This window comes from Aspergillus terreus, genomic scaffold, assembly GCF_000149615.1.
Source record: "Aspergillus terreus NIH2624 scaffold_2 genomic scaffold, whole genome shotgun sequence".
In the NCBI taxonomy this organism is placed as follows: domain Eukaryota; kingdom Fungi; phylum Ascomycota; class Eurotiomycetes; order Eurotiales; family Aspergillaceae; genus Aspergillus; species Aspergillus terreus.
This window is the reverse complement of record NT_165925.1, coordinates 1,683,403-1,699,258: the sequence shown is the minus strand read 5'-3', so window position 1 is coordinate 1,699,258 and position 15,856 is coordinate 1,683,403. Positions and strand designations below refer to the sequence as shown.

General features: G+C 53.1%; 5 protein-coding genes across 5 annotated transcripts; 2 read left to right on the top strand and 3 right to left on the bottom strand.

Annotated features, from left to right (window-relative positions):
* Positions 1-384: 384 nt before the first annotated feature.
* On the bottom strand, positions 385-4,296 carry ATEG_01593 (karyopherin MSN5; the record flags this gene model as incomplete). Its single annotated transcript, XM_001208958.1, has 5 exons — positions 385-1,052; positions 1,110-1,708; positions 1,764-3,163; positions 3,218-3,406; positions 3,466-4,296. The coding sequence occupies 5 exons, from the start codon at positions 4,294-4,296 to the stop codon at positions 385-387; spliced, it is 3,687 nt and encodes a 1,228-aa protein (XP_001208958.1).
* Positions 4,297-4,974: 678 nt separating this feature from the next.
* Positions 4,975-7,439, bottom strand: ATEG_01592 (sterylglucosidase 1; the record flags this gene model as incomplete). The annotated part of the gene is made up of 4 exons (XM_001208957.1): positions 4,975-5,628; positions 5,692-6,010; positions 6,060-6,991; positions 7,059-7,439. The coding sequence occupies 4 exons, from the start codon at positions 7,437-7,439 to the stop codon at positions 4,975-4,977; spliced, it is 2,286 nt and encodes a 761-aa protein (XP_001208957.1).
* Positions 7,440-8,012: 573 nt separating this feature from the next.
* On the top strand, positions 8,013-12,383 carry ATEG_01591 (SKI complex subunit tetratricopeptide repeat protein SKI3; the record flags this gene model as incomplete). The annotated part of the gene is made up of 4 exons (XM_001208956.1): positions 8,013-8,128; positions 8,188-8,397; positions 8,453-8,748; positions 8,779-12,383. The coding sequence occupies 4 exons, from the start codon at positions 8,013-8,015 to the stop codon at positions 12,381-12,383; spliced, it is 4,227 nt and encodes a 1,408-aa protein (XP_001208956.1).
* A 1,012-nt stretch (positions 12,384-13,395) lies between these two features.
* On the top strand, positions 13,396-14,150 carry ATEG_01590 (COG1/VPS51 family protein; the record flags this gene model as incomplete). Its single annotated transcript, XM_001208955.1, has 2 exons — positions 13,396-14,090; positions 14,147-14,150. 2 exons carry the CDS (start codon positions 13,396-13,398, stop codon positions 14,148-14,150), a joined length of 699 nt encoding a protein of 232 aa, XP_001208955.1.
* Positions 14,151-14,651: 501 nt separating this feature from the next.
* ATEG_01589 (DUF1917 domain-containing protein) lies at positions 14,652-15,637 on the bottom strand (the record flags this gene model as incomplete). Its single annotated transcript, XM_001208954.1, has 2 exons — positions 14,652-15,541; positions 15,589-15,637. The coding sequence occupies 2 exons, from the start codon at positions 15,635-15,637 to the stop codon at positions 14,652-14,654; spliced, it is 939 nt and encodes a 312-aa protein (XP_001208954.1).
* Between the last annotated feature and the right edge of the window lie 219 nt (positions 15,638-15,856).

Here is a 15,856-nt window from a genome sequence, read left to right as displayed (position 1 = left end):
ATTAGTTCGGAATATGCTTTGTTTTTATCTTTCACTAGCGCTCCCAAGGCAGACAGCTTAGACGCTTTGGTTGAATTGTACTTTTGATTTTTTTTTTATCTGTTTTTTTTATCTAGAAATATCAACATCATCAAGGTATATCTAAGTTTCTCAGTCGTCATGCGCGATATAAAAAGGCTGGTTAAATGGTGTCCAATCCATGCACATGTGTCACCACCGTATTATACAGATGCAGGCTGGACCTACCCTTGCTGAACAGGCCTGCCGCTAGAGAAGTTGCCTGGCATCGCTTGTCCAGGTCATGCGGCCTTCAAAACGGCTCCACTGGTGCAGTAACGACATGGGCTGCTAGAGCGAGGAAGGTCAGTAGTATTTGCGCCTCGCCTAGCCGAACATGTCTGCTACTCCAGATAGGTCCGGCCCATCGTTTATATCAACCTTGTTCTGCTGAGCTTCCATTTCGGTGCTCATATATCGCTCTTGCAGGGCACTGCGTGCCTTGCGTCGCTCCTCCCGCGTGCCTAGGATCTTGCCCTGCTCGGCGATACTGACGCCTCGAAGACCTTCCAAAAGGTCCAATACCAGGGCACGCTGTTGGCGTGCTGCCGTAGACCGAAGGAGAGCCGCCTCTGTACTGGCGACTCGCTGCTCGTCCATACCAGGCAGGCTGAGAATCAGCGCGCGCGGCGTAGGGCTAGATCCATAGAGGACCCAGATGGACGCGATAAGCTGCGCCAGATCTTTTTGCATGTCGACAAAGTAGGGTTCATGAACAGAGGTGATACAGGCCTTGAGAACCTCGGAGGAGATGAACTCGCGGATCGTCACCGTGGTGGGGGAATTGTTAGGAGGGGCGAAATCTTGCAGAATGGAGCGGATAACTCGGGTGATGATGCTGCAGCATCGGGTATCGCGCATGCGCAGCGCGTGGGTGCAGAACAACATGAGCGGCTCGAAAATTTCCGGTGACGAAAGAACAAAATGACGGATCGAGACGGATAGAGCAGGCGGGTGTTGTGGAGCGCTTGGGTCAGCTGGCTCTTCGTCGGGGTCTGCAAAGAACAAATTCAGTAAATAGAGATGTATTGACAAGTCATGGTTCAACTTACCCCCTCTCTGCGGGTCTAGCAGACTGGCGACCATGATCACCGCAGAGTACGTTAGCTGTCGAAGGATACTCTCCGACTTCATCTCATCAGTCAGGTCTCCATCGGCCAGGCCTTCCCTGCGTTGCTCGATGATTTCCCATTCTGACGTGACCTTGCGGTCGATGTTGGAGAACAGAGTAGACAACATCGGAGGCAAGAATTGAGCTCGAAACTGGACAGGACAGTCATCAATGAGGCACCTCGAGATATTGAGGAGAACGGAAAATTGATGAGAGGAAAGATGGGCGGAGTCCTTAAACAGAGCCTGGGACAAAGGACCTGGGAGTTCAGCAAATCCATAGAAATGCTCTCTCAGCCGACTCATGCTGAACAACATCGAGTAGCAAGACTCCCGAACGGCTCTGATCTTTCCCCTGACTGACGAAGCAAAGCCTTCAAGGGATGAACGGGAAGACGTGATTTTAGAATAGAATTCATCTCGGCTGCCAGTTGAGATACCCGCTTGCCAGAATCTGTCCGTCAGGATGCGTTCTACAACTGACCGCATCTCCTCGGACATGCCACTCCAGTTGGCGGGATTGTGGAATGCGTGAGCATTGCTATACGTTTTATCAGTATGACAATTGGGATAATAGAACACGCGGCATCACATACCTAACCAGCTGCAATAGAGTCGGCAGAATCACGGGGATGATTTCGTGCCAGATGTTGCAGGCAATCTCGTACGGTGCCTCGTTCTTCTTCAACCTCTCAGTAGAGACGGCAAACATGGTTTTGGTGCCTCGCAAGGGGAGCTGCTGGAACTTCCGCGTCATATCCTCCTGAATCACCTTACCCTCATTGTCGAGGGGGACCGATGACCAGTCCTCCAGCTTGTGCGCCTGTCGCGACTGCATGTATGGTCCCACGTCTTGCAAACCGAGCATGGAACAAAAGCCCTCGAAGGTCGAACACATTTGGCGGAATTCATCATCTTGCCAAGCCTGTCTTATCGGCTCCACAAAAGAAGCAAGGCGAGATTGACGCTGATACGGGTCTACGTTACTCGCTCGTTGCATTATGATGAGGAGAATCGAGGTGAGTTCCATGTGAAGCTTGTCATCGACCCGATTGGCTTGGCTGATCTCCCTGATTTTTGGTTCAAGCAGATCATAGAAAGTCGAGAAATAATCGGCGTAGCGCATTGCCAAACGACGAAGTTCATGGCTGGCCAAGCCGTGAAGTTCTTTGACTGCCTCGGAATAGGCAGGGTACTCTGGCTGGTCGGGCAGACGCGTCATGAGGATGTACTCCAAGACTTTCAACGCAAAGCTGGGATTTTTGTCGAGAGCTTTGGATGAGATGTCCACAATGAGTTTGACGACCCGCTGCTTCAAAACAGGATCTTCAAACTGCCTCTGCATTAACTTGAAGGCCCATGTTTCGAGGATGTTTTCTAATTCTCCACGTTTGTGCTCGTCTTGCTGGGGCGAGCGGCCGTGTGCCGAGACCCATTTGTTATATCCTTTCAGAGTCGCGTCCACCACTGCGAACTGGGTATCAGCGCGCATCAACGGGATTGAGCTCTTTGAGAAGGATTGCGCGCTGAACGGTTGAGCACCGGTGTAAAGGTTGTCGAGCTTTGCGTCAATCTCTGACAGTATATGGGGGATTGCTTCTTGTGGTCGCTTCAAAACAATCGTCTCGATGATGGACGAGCAGTACCGGCGGTAGTTGCCCACAAAGGCATGTCTTTCTGGGACTGTATCGATGTCTTCAAGCAGGAACACAACAGTTGGGTCGTCAGAGTCGGAAGGAAGAGCTTCCCAGCGGACCAGCCGCTGAGTGCAAATGCCAAGCAGCGCAGGGACTAGGCTAGTGACTAGGTCTGTATTGCCGATCCTTTCAGACGCTAACAGCTTTGACCATACGTGCAGAACGGGTATCGACACGGTGAGGCTCTGATGCTGTATTACGTTGATCATGAGGTGGAAGAAGAATGGGAGATTCAGACCGTGGTTATCGTCTAAAGAGAAATTCTTCTCCTCGAGGAAGCCAGCAACATAAGACACCATCTGCAGGCTAGTTGTTAGTTTGCAGTAAATGGCACGTCGTTAGTTCGAACATACCTCAGACAGCTTTTTCGAGACCATATACTTCGTATCATCAATGTCATCAGGCCCCACGACGGACCATTCATACAGCTTTTGCAGAAGGTTCAGATAATCTGTCTGGTACATCATGTGCACCAGCGTTTGGAAACCCTCCACGTCGAAGTTAGATCGACTGTACAACGAATGTAAGGCTTCGACAGCGGCCTGTGTTAGAACGTTAGCACGTGGAATGGTGATTACTGAGAGGGGTGCATGTGACTTACCAACAACACCTGCTCATCCTGACAAGTGAGAGCTCTAGCAATACTGGGCACACAGTTTGCAGACAGGATGGCTTTGGGGATAGACCAGATCAAGACCGATTTAAGAGCCCCAAGTGCCTTCAAAGCGGCATCTTTCGCCTGTTTTGAGCTTTGCAGGTTGTCGATGCAGTATTCAAGGAATGAGCAGATCCGGGACAGCCAGCCTTCCGGTCCACAGCGAAGTTCTATATGATGTTCTCTCTTGGGATACACCTCCTCGAAGACGGACAACGGCGTGAAGATTTCGACCAGGGACCGGTTCAGATCTGTCCCGCGCAAGGAGGAGACAGTATCCTCCCGATAGAAAATATCTTCCGACAAGGTCTCGAGAATGGATAGGACTAGCTCTTTATGCACGAGACTGGCACCCCAGAACTGGACGAGAGTTTCGTCCATAGCGACCCAGTCCAACCCCCAGCTGCGCTTGGCGATTTCCGCCCATAACTGCGGGATTTTGTTGCGGAGATACGGCGGATCCTCTGGCCGAACGCCCTCCGCGAGCTTCAAGACCAAGTCTCGCAAGCCAGCGACCTGTTCGGGGGCCGTGAATGAGGTGTGGCGCAGGACATGATCCAACAGGGTCAGGCCGAAATACCGGACCAGGGGATTGCTATCCGCACGGGAAGCCAAGAGAAACCCATCGCGCGCCGCTGATTTGCTTTCCTTTTGCGACTCGACAAAGGTCAAGGCTTCTCTGCGCAACTCATTTGTAGATGACGGATTATGGATCAGCTCCAGGGCCCGAACGATGTCGGTCATGCGGCTCTCCGACAGATCGTCTTCGGCAGCCATGGTTTGACGGAAGCAATCCCGCTCCAGACGACTGGTGCCTAACGCAATGGTCTATGGAATCGCTCAATTCTTCTGGAGGGGCGATTACAGCAATCTCGTCATGATCCGGGCTTCAGATAGAGCCTCTCTCTTTGTAAAGTATTTTTCTTCCTGTTGTCTGTGAACCTGTGAACTAAGAGAGGTGGTCGTGGGAGAGATCAGAAGACCGGTCAGCTTCCAGTGGGCGGAAACGGCAATAGCCGCAGCAGAGGACGGGGCAGTTGCGGTCAGCGATAGCCTGCGTTGTTGTCCCTTGGCCTCTGGAGAGGTGATCTTTGCAGAAGGCCAGGTCTTTCGGGGTGCTGCAGGAAGCGAATGACCAAGTGAGATAGCCTAGAACTTGTCGCGTGGACACGGAGAAGGAGGAGAGGTTTTCGTTAGGCAGTCGGAGTATGGACGGGAGGTGGAATGGTGCTCATAATAATAAATAGCAGGAGAATTTTCCACGCGCTCCCGCCCCAATCACCACAGTCAATGGGGCGTGGAGGGGCAGCTCACCGCCTTCCCCACTGCTTCCTGAGGTTCTCCGATAAACACGATAACATCACGATAAACATCACGATAAACATTCCAGTCTTACTGTTGATTCTATACTACTAGAACTGCATTACGCCCTTCTCAACCATCAACAACATGCCTTCACATCATCTGGCAACCCCCGCTCTGACATTGCTCCAGATAACTCACATCCTCCCCACTGACATCAGTCAACTCGCCGGGTTTGCGCTTCAGGCCCTGGATCTTGATGTCCTGTTCTCCCTCCGGATGCCACCATCGGAGCCGCTGCACTTTGACCGAGTTGATTTGCGAGTGATCAATCGACCATTCTCCACTACTAACAGACACGACCGTATGTGTGTCCGGAAAGTGGAAGTCGGGAAGGTAGATTTCCGTCGGACTGTTTTGGCCAATCTCTTGGGCTCTCCCAACGAGTGACATGGTAAACGTGCAGTTTCGCAAATCGAATCCATGGCTGGTTAGGAGCCCGTGGGTGGAGATGGGACTCGGGCGGATGTAAGCCTCGGCTGCGCGAAATCCTACATTGTCCTGGAAACTCTGCGAGCATTCGGACGAAATCGACTGTGTGCGCAGGACGGTTTTCAGGTTGCCGGGCCCGACATGTTGGTCTTCAGCATTGCTCTGACTCTGCGAATAGGTGGGTGAGTGAGGATCCGACTGGGAATGGGACTCGCTTTCCAGTCCCAGAAGCTTGCCACTGGGTAACTCGGGGTCATCAACGGAAAAGATTGACAAGTCCTCGCCGTTCCAATTGTCTCCCCATTCGTGGTTATTCTGGACAAAGCATCAGTCAGTCGCCCAAATCTTAACAAGACATATTTCCTGGAAGCATCTTACGCTTGAAGTATACAGCCACAGCGTAAATCCGTTGGCAGTGCTTCCTTCCAAAGCAAAATGATTCGCATCCATCGCGCTCACTTGGCTGCTGTAGTCTCCAGTCTTGTACGCTTTTTTATCATCCATGTCATATGGAATTCCTATCTCAGTAAATACCATAGGATGAGTACCCATGTACCGCAGACTCTCATCGCGAAGAAACTTGAGCTGGTCTCGCAGACAGTTGCGAATGGCAGTCTCTCCTATCTTGACAGCGAATGCAGGAGTCAGGTACTTGCCCCGAAGCACGCCGATCACATCAACGTTGTATAGTCGGTTCCTGCGACAGTTAGCCAGGCGGTGACCAAGCATAGATGACCCCAACTTACCAGTGCTTTGTCATAAGCGTGAGTCCATCGTAATAATGTACCGCATGGACCATGTTGGGGTCATCATCGTTGCTACCTTTCAGGTCGGGCGGGATTTCCATCACCGGAGGTTGGCAGAACATGATACACTCAGGCCAAACACTCCGAATCGCATCCCGATAAGCACGGTAGTGCTCCAAGAAATAGGTATTTGTAAACTTGTCATAGTCCAACGGCTCACGAGTGCGAGGATTCCGAGAGAAATAATCCTTTTGCAGTAGTTGGTCTGATGAAGGATCCCAGACCCCGTGTTGCGCCCAGAGACATTCTCCAAGCTTCCACCCCGGATCTCGCTTCCAGCCATACTTGTGGTCGTCGTATTTAGGCGAAAGCCACGCAATCTCACCTTCTGGGTCCACAAGTTCTCTTCCCACTTGATGAGGCCCAAACCCACCGACTTTCCAGGTGGGCACTTCGCAGGCTCGTCCAAAGCCCGTTAACATGGCCTGGAAGGCTGTTGGCGATGTCCCTAATTGTAGCTGCTGTTCGGGAGGGATAACAGATATGTCCTGGATGCCGATCAGTCCTCGGTGAGGCTCGTTCATGCTTTCCCACCCGATCACCACGTCATTCTCAAGATCCCCTGCGTCGTGGATTTTCTGGGCCAGATATCTACATGCAGCGATGAAATGACTCTGCAAAAAGTCCTGAATGTTCATCCCATTAATAACAGCTTTGGGGGCAAAATCGCGCCCCGCCCAAAACAGCGTGAACATCGTCTGACACACGAGGCGGGTGTAGTTCGTGCTCCAGATCATCTTCGGGAACTCTGCGGGATTGTCATACGTGTTGTGGACGAGCGCAGCCTCAGTCTTCTTGAAGCCCCGGGGATCAAGACCAGCCGCGTAAAGCGTCCATGCTGGGGCACCCGATCCGCCAGATAGTCGTGACCACTTGGATGTCTCAGCAAACGAGTAACGACTTCATCGCAGACAGTGGAACAAAGAAATTTGAGCATACCACATCCTGATGAGGGTCCATGAAGACATAGAACTGATATTGCTTGGCGATGCGAAGAACGTCAACTGTGAATGAAACCCATTCATCATCGTATTTGCCAGGCCCAGCGTGTTCAATAGCCTCCCAAGTGAAAATATATCTTATGGTATTATAGCCCCATTTGCGAAGTCTAGCGAAATGGCTATGCGCATCGTCGAGAGAGAACGGACGACCGACAAAGGAAACATCATCCGCATCGAAGAACTTGTCTGGGACGTAGGAAGGGATATCCGGAGCTCTAGGGTACTTGGCTTCACCAGCTACGTTAATACCCCGCAGCGTGATTTCTCGGCCTTCTGAGTCCCTGAATAGCTTCCCATCGATCTGTAGACGGAGACCCATGGTGATGAGCTGTCGACACCGGCTACTCACTGTCACCGTGAGGACCGGGAGAATCGGCGGTAGCTGAGGGAGTGGTGAGGGAAACGGCCAAGGGGAATACTCAGAACCTTCACTCAAGAAGGAACCCGGGTCGAGCACTATCTAGAATCATAGGTAATACGCGATCAGTATCGAGATTCCAATCCGAAATGCCTTGGCGTCGGCAGGGTGCCAGCTGTAGATCAGATCGACTGAACTTACAACAAATATCACAGGGCGTGCAAATGTAGATAGCGAAAAGCTTCTAAGCACATGGAAAGAGGTTGTCCCCTGATCAAATCCCCGTCCTCCGGAGCCTTTCCAACACGGAGAATGATGGGCGATGGTCGAAGGGAAGAGAGTGAATGGAGTGGAGAGATAACGAGAGCCGATCGGCCTCTGACGTACCACTTCCCGCCGCACTTCCCCACACAACCAGACCTCAATTCAATTCACTCTCTTTCTTTCTATTGTCGTTATTTCGACTTCCGCTCCTGCGAAATCGCTTCGAGTCTCACAAAATTCACCCCCAGGCCATGCACATAGTGGACTAGAATGTCAAGCAAGTCCGCTCTCAAGGCAGTGCGAACGGCGCTGGATGCGAAGGATTTTGAGCTTGCAGCTGAGAAAGTCAAAGCGTTGGTGCAGCAAGAGCCTCAAAACTACCATGCGTATGTGGGATCCCACTACGTCGCTGACTGTTCGATCTAACCAACATCTATACATCTAGAAATGTCTTTCTCGGTCTCGCGCTAGACAAGCTCAACAAGAACAAAGATGCGGAAAAAGCCTACCTCGCTGCAACCCGGTTGAAAGAAGGAGACAAGACAGCATGGCAGGGACTTGTCAGCTTATACGAGAAGCAACAGAAACAAGGAACAGATAGGCTGGATGCATACCGTGACGCCGTCATCAGCTTGTGCCAGATATTTGCCGAGGCGTACGTTTTGAGAATCAATCTTCTGCCAGTTGGGATGGTACTAATACAGCCCTAGGGATGACAAGCACCGCAGTCAAGATGTCGTGGACAAGTACGTCGCGTTCACGAAGAAGAATGGCTCACGCGCCCAATACCGGAAAGCTCTGGAGCTACATCTACCAGACAGTCCCATCTATTCTATCCTCGAAGGACGGATACCACACCCTTCTCACACCTACCTGCGCTTGATTGAGATGACCGAGTCCGAGGAAAAGGAGTTCATCAATAGAGAAATCGGGGAGCGACGGACTCGCCTGGGCGCAAGAATTGATCAAGTCATACTCGAAGTCAAACGAGAGGCATTCAAGCGAAGTGAGCTTGAGCAACTTTATCGTGGTGTAGTCGATTGGTCCCATGATGATCAAGTTCGGCGTACGTATGAGGAGAAATTGCTGGAGAGGGGATGCGACGTACTGGCAGTTCTTCCTCCGTCTGAAAAGGAGGCGAAGCGGGCGGAAGTCTGGAAAGCTGCCCATGATATGGTCATCATTAAACACCCTTTCGAGCTAGCTTGGACGATTTCCCTGGAATGGCAAGATGTTCAAAACTTCTCGGAATGGGACTTGGGCTTCTTGCAAGACTTTATCGAGTTCTTCCCTGAGCTAGGCCTCTCCAAGCTCCTGAAGGGCTTCCTAGCCAGTGATATCTCGCCATTTCCCAAAGAGTCCCGGGATTCGTCGCCGAAGGAGCAGGAGGCGGAGAATGGGCAGAGCGACAATCAGGAATTGGCCGCTCATGATAGTTTGATCTTGATGGTGGAAGGACTAGAGACGTCGTCCTCATCAATTGTTGCTCATCGAATAATGGCCGAGCTCTACCTGTCCCTTGAGGAATACGAGAGCGCGGCAGATGTCTCTCGTAAAGGACTCGTCAATACCCAGGATCTGTTCAAAATGTCCGGTTTGAGCCTACGCAATACTGTTGACTGCTTGAACATAGTCCTTGCGAACTCTCTCATTTACTACCAATCACCTCGGAATCACCCCGAGGCAAAGGCTATATTCGACGAGATTCTGTCCAGGAATCCCACTTCAACCAGTTGCCTCCTGGGAGTTGGCCTGATTCTCAAAGTTGACGAAGACTACTCGGAAGCGGTTAATTTCCTTGAGCGCGCGTTAGATCGGGATCCGACCAATATCAAGGTCCGTGGCGAACTCTCCTGGTGTAGAGCGTTGAACGGGGATCTGTCTTCCGGTCTCGATGGACTGCAAGATGTTCTTGCAGAGTTGGAAAACTCCCGGTCAGAGAACAGGGAGTTCAAAGCCGAGATCTATTACCGGATAGGTTACTGTCAATGGGAAATGGATCCATCGCCAGCCGCTCGCAAAGACCGCAATGGCGCGTACGCAAACTTCCTTGCATCGATTCAGTCCAACATGAACTACGCACCTGCGTACACCAGTCTGGGTCTGTACTATGCCGACTATAAGAAAGACAAGACCAGGGCTCGCCGATGCTTTCACAAAGCTTTCGAACTATCCCCATCGGAAATTGAAGCAGCGCAAAGACTCGCAAAAGCGTTCGCGAACCAGAAGGAATGGGACCTGGTCGAAGCGGTCTCCCAGCGCGTGGTAGACTCGGGTAAAGCAAAACCGGCTCCCGGGTCCAAGCGGAAAGGATATAGCTGGCCATATGCAGCGCTGGGCACCGTTCAGATCAACAAGCAGCAATATACTAAAAGCATTGTGTCCTTCCAAGCCGCTCTTCGAATTTCACCCGGCGATTACCACTCATGGGTCGGTTTGGGCGAGAGCTACCATCATTCAGGAAGGTTCATTGCTGCCACCAAAGCATTTGAGCATGCCCAGCAGCTAGAAGAGTCTCTCTCCAACGATGACAAGGAGCAGATCTGGTTTGCTCGATACATGTTAGCGAATGTCAAGCGCGAGCTCGCGGAATATGACGACGCGATAAGAAGATACGAGGAAGTTCTCGCTTTCAGGCCCAATGAATTCGGTGTCTCCATTGCTCTCCTGCAAACACTGACAGAAAATTCATGGAAGAGCTTAGAGCTTGGTCTGTTCAACGACTGTGTTGAGCTTGCACGCAAAGCTATTATGGTAGCAACATCGCTCGCCGCCGAAAGGGTCGATATTTTCAATCTGTGGAAGGGTGTAGGAGATGCGTGCTCAATGTTCTCCTACGTGAGGCTCAAGGCAGCAAGATTGCCCATCAGTGAAGTGCAAGCTTTGCTCAACGCTCAAGCGGACCCTACAGTATTCGATATCCTCACGGATGTCGACGAGGTGGGCCACCAGCACGTGTCGTTGTTGAAAGATGAGGATCAAGAGGCGATTAGTCCGTCAGATAAAGCTCTATACGCCTCGATCCTAGCATACAAGCGTGCTATACATGTCTCAGTACAAGATATTCATGCCCAAGCGGTGGCTTGGTATAACCTTGGATGGGCGGAATACAGGCTCTACAGGTGCGTCCAAGCAGCGAAGGGGAAGAAACAGTCGCGCAGACTTTTGAAGGCGGCGCTCCGTTGCTTCAAGCGGGCAATCGAGCTCGAAGCTGGCAACTCGGAATTCTGGAATGCTCTTGGAGTGGTGACTACCAACATGAGTCCTAAGGTGGCTCAGCATGCTTTCGTACGAAGCCTTCACCTGAACGACAGGAGCGCACAAGTCTGGACCAACCTTGGCGCACTCTACCTCATCCATAACGATCTCCCGCTTGCCAATGAGGCGTTTACCCGTGCACAGTCTACTGATCCCGACTACTCTCAAGCATGGATTGGGCAAGGGTTCTTGGCTCTGCTATTTGGTGACCGACGCGAGGCACGTGGCCTCTTCGAACACGCATTTGACATTTCCAATTCATCGGCTGTCCTTCCCAAACAGCAGTTCACCCTCAGCTTGTTCGATCACCTCATGTCCGATGCGTCTGTTTCGAACGAAGTATCGCAGCTCATTCAGCCCTTCTTTGCACTCCAGCAGCTTTGCTCCCAGGATCCATCGGATTTGCCTTTTGTTCATCTTGCGTCCCTGTTGGCTGAGAGAATTGGCGAGCTCTCGGATTCTGAGAGTAATTTACGGGCTGTTTGTTCCGCCGTCGAAGCGGAATACGAGGTGTCGGAGTCGACCGCGTCCCTTTCCAAGTTCGCGCAAGCAAACGCCGACATTGCGCGTGTCCTTCTGGCCCGACAAGAGTTTGAAGAGGCCGCAGAAAAGGCAGAGACTGCCTTGATGCTGTCCGGCGAGGAGGATGCTGACAGATTGGACCCTGAGGCGAACAGAAAACTGCGTCTATCGGCACATTTGACTGCTGGTCTGGCGCATTACTACATGAAGTCCATGGACAACGCGATCGATATGTTTCGAGACGCACTCCAAGAGGCAGACAATGCACCCGACGTTGTGTGCCTTCTTGCCCAAGTGCTCTGGGCGAAGGGAGGGGAGGAGGAACGGGCCGTGGCTCGTCAACAGCTGTTTGATTGTGTTGAAAGTAACCCTGACCACGTTGGGGCTGTCACACTGCTGGGAGCCATCGCGCTCCTCGACGATGACCGGGATGCGATTGAGGCAGTTGAATCTGACCTTCAGAGTATGATCACGAGGGATGATATTGAGATCCACGAGCAGTCGAAGCTGATCAAGCTCCTGACGGCCATCTCCACTTTGGGCTTTGGTGATACCACAGACATCCCGGAAGAGACAAGACGCCTTGGCGAGGCCACAGCGGCAGTCATGAGGGCACCTTACCAGCCTCAGGGTTGGATGGAATTATCGGCGGCGTCTAGTGAAGCGGCCCCGGCGGAGATGGGCGTCAAGAGAGCTTTGCGAAGCGTACCACCTCGAGGGCATCTGGATGCCGTTGACCTCTCCGATGCATATGCGCAGACTGGGAAAGCGAGTGATGCACTGCGGGCAATCATGGTTGCGCCATGGAAACAGAGTGGGTGGGAAGAACTGAAGCATGCGGTGACTGCCACGACTTCTTAGACTAGAAACTGGCATGTTAATACATAGCGACGAAGTATGAATCAACATCCATACATACCTGTAGAGTGCATGAAACATCAATGTCAAGTTTGCGCTGCTGCGTCACCCTGGCCCTCTGCGATGCGAGCCAGCAATCTTTCCTTCCTGCCTGCTTTCCACGACTGATCCAGTGTTTCGATCTTCCCACCTAGGAGCGTAACGCATTCGGGGGTCAACAGGATCATTCCCCGTGCCACCGTAGCATTCCGCAGTAATAACTTCGCTCCAATGGGTAGCTGACCAACAGCGATCCCTTTGATTTGTTTCAGCTCAATAGCCACGGCTCGCGTCCCGGCGGCATCCTGAACGATCAATCGATGAGGTCCGCTACTACTCGTCCCGGGTTCATTCGGTCGCGCAGCAGCGGTGGAAGTGTTTCCATTGGAATCCGCTTGGCCCTGCGTGCTCTCGTCCACGTTCACAGTACGAATAATTTCACGACCGCGCACGGTTTCCCCGCGCTCTACGCGCTCAATGGCTTCCACCTGGCTCCATAGACTCGAGCCGATATCCTCGATATCGAGGACCTGTACCGGAATAGGTCCTTGTAAACGCCGTTCTTGAACTGTGAGATCGAAGATATCGGTAGGAAGGAGGGAAGAAGGAGTCCTGGTCGAGAGGGAATCGCGGAAGTCGGACGCGAGAATGCGGAACAGCGCCGTCTGGGTCAGAGCGGAGATGGGGATGTTGCGCTGATGGGCTGTCGAGGAGATGAAGGCGTCCAGCCACGAGGAAGAAATCGGGAGAGATTTGCTGTGCAGGAGTTGGGCGGCGATCTGATCGGAGGTAATCATTGTGAGGTATTGATTGAAGTGTAGGAAACGGGAGGAGGTAAAAGAGACGGGATAACGAACGGACCACCGCTTAAACAGCTCCTCCGGCCACCTCATCACTTCCTCTCTTCCACTTCTCTCTCCCGTCTGCTCGTCCTCTTCTCTCGGTCTCATATTCTCCTCTTAACTCTACTTTCACAATGTCCACGCTCTCGTCCCCTCGCCCCTCAATCGCCTCCTCTCGCGCCCACTCTCCCACTCCAGCCTCCTCCCGCCGACCCTCGCTCGACACCCTCAACACCAACGTCGGCGGCGGCCTCAGCGCCTCCTCAACGCCCTCCACCGCGCGGGCCGTCTCCCCCTCGCTACACACCCGACGCAACCGCGCCGCCCTCCGAGACTACTACAACCTGAAGCCGTCGGCCGCGGAAGGTCCCGGCGCGCGCCGCTCACGGAGCATCCCCCGACACACCGACGCGGGCGACCTCTCTAACCCTTCTGTAGTCTCGACAGGCACGGAACTCGACAGCCCGGACTTTGATCCGCAGCGGTATGTGGATCATCTGCTGGCGACGTCGTCGTTGGCGACGGTGCTGAAGGCGGAGAACACCCTCGTCGGGGACATCCGCACGCTGGACAGCGAGCGCAAGGCGCTCGTCTACGACAACTACTCCAAGCTGATCCGCGCAGTCGAGACGATCGGCAAAATGCGTCGCAGTATGGACGACCGCGGTGCGCCCCTGACCATGACCAAGACGCTTGGGCCGGCGATTGCGTTTGTCGCTGAGACGGCGGGGAGCTTGATACAAGAGGGCGAGGAGCAGCGGCGGCGGATCCAGGAGGCCAAGGCGACGGATCAGTCCGGGCGAAGAAGGGATGAGAAGGCCACGGTGCAGTGGGTGCTGGCTGCTCCGTCGAGGTTGGAGGCGCTGATGACTGAGGGCAGACGAGATGATGCCGAAAAGGATTGGGAGGAGGTCCGCGGGCTGCTGGAGAAGTGGAATGGGGTCAAGGGTGTCCAGGAGATCCGTGACGCCTGTGAGAAGATTATGGAGAAGACGGAGGAAGCGTCGTGATGTTCTCGGCGGGAGGATTGAGAGCTACCGCTGAGTCTGCATCGTTCAGACCAGCTCCAGAGTTGCTGTGAAGGGCCCTGACGCCCGTGCATTAGTGACACGAGTCGATCGACACGATCCATGGCATGCTGCACCAGAACCAGCATCGTGTTGTTGATGGCCACGTGAGGTCACCGGTTCGATGCGAGAGTGCCATCTGCAGCAACGCATTGACAGATGCTGTCAACGCCCCCAGGGCTGCCCAAGAGAGCACTGCCTACCCAACAGGTCGCGCATCCTGCCGCGGACCAATCTGCCATGTCTGCATGGTAGGAGCCCATGTACAATACGTTTCATCACTATCAAATCTATAGTACCACACAATCAACACACACCACTGTTCACATCTTCCCACTCAGCACATCCCGACTGGAGAACAAGCTAGCCCTCAGCCCATACGGATTATTCCCCATGATCTGCAGATAGGTGTACGCGTCACACTTGTAATAAACCGGCCGTTCGTCCTCCTTCACCAAGTCCAAATCCACCAACTTCCCAATCACCCGCTTCACATCGTCGCGATCCGCATAATCCCGCGTATACACCGCGAGCAGTCGCGCGCTGTCGGGACCCTTGCCTTCATCGGTTGCCACCTTAGCTGCAGTACCCAGCTCCCCACGCGCTGTCGCTTCCGCAACCGCCGCCCAGTAATCATCGACACGATCGGGAGTCAGAAACAACATCCACTTGCCCGAGGTGACCCCCGTCTCGCGGGCCAGGGCAAAGATCTCCTTCTCCAGCGACTGGCGCAGCGGATTCAGTTTTCGCGTCAGGGGCGCTCTCGTCTTCGCGCCCGAGCGGTCGTGTGCCGCTTCGAGCTCGGCCTTTTTGTCCTCGTACGCGTGTAGGAGCTTCGTCCCCTTGGCCACGAGCGTGGCAACGTCTCCCTCATGTGGCGGGTGGTTTGGGTCGTTTACATAGAGCCAGGGTCCAGCTTCATCGACTTGTGTCGTGGATGGGGGCAGACGCGCGAGAAAGTCGGGGATCTGTTCGTTGGCTGTTGGTTTGTTACGGCTGGTGTGAGAGGGGTCTAGTTCGGATTTGATGTTGGGCGTGGAGGATGGTGGCTCGGATTCGGTTTTTGTGGACTGCGACGCGGGCGTGGGTCGCGATGCGACTGATTGTTCGTACTGGATTGTGGATAGGAGGTGTGGGTGGATGGCCGACCAGTATGGCTCTGGGTCGTATGTCTCAGCGAGTTCTTCCAGACGAGACACTTCGTCGTTGTCGCCTGGTGCTATTAGTCATGGAGACATGTAGAGAGAGTGATATGCGTACCGTAGAAGCTCGACTCGTCTGAAATGACTGAGCGGGTATCGGTAGCCATTGCGGTTGTTGTTGGGATGAGAAAGTTTGGAGAAGTTGGAGTTGGAGGAAGGACGGAGGATGTTGTTTGTTGATAAGATCTTATCGGTATCAATCTGCGGGGACGCCAAGATTAGATACCCCAAACTGATGGATGTATACAACTGAACGTCTACGGAGTACGTGGATATCTTACGCAATATTTGGTCCATTTGGAAACTATTGACACTATATGCCACTT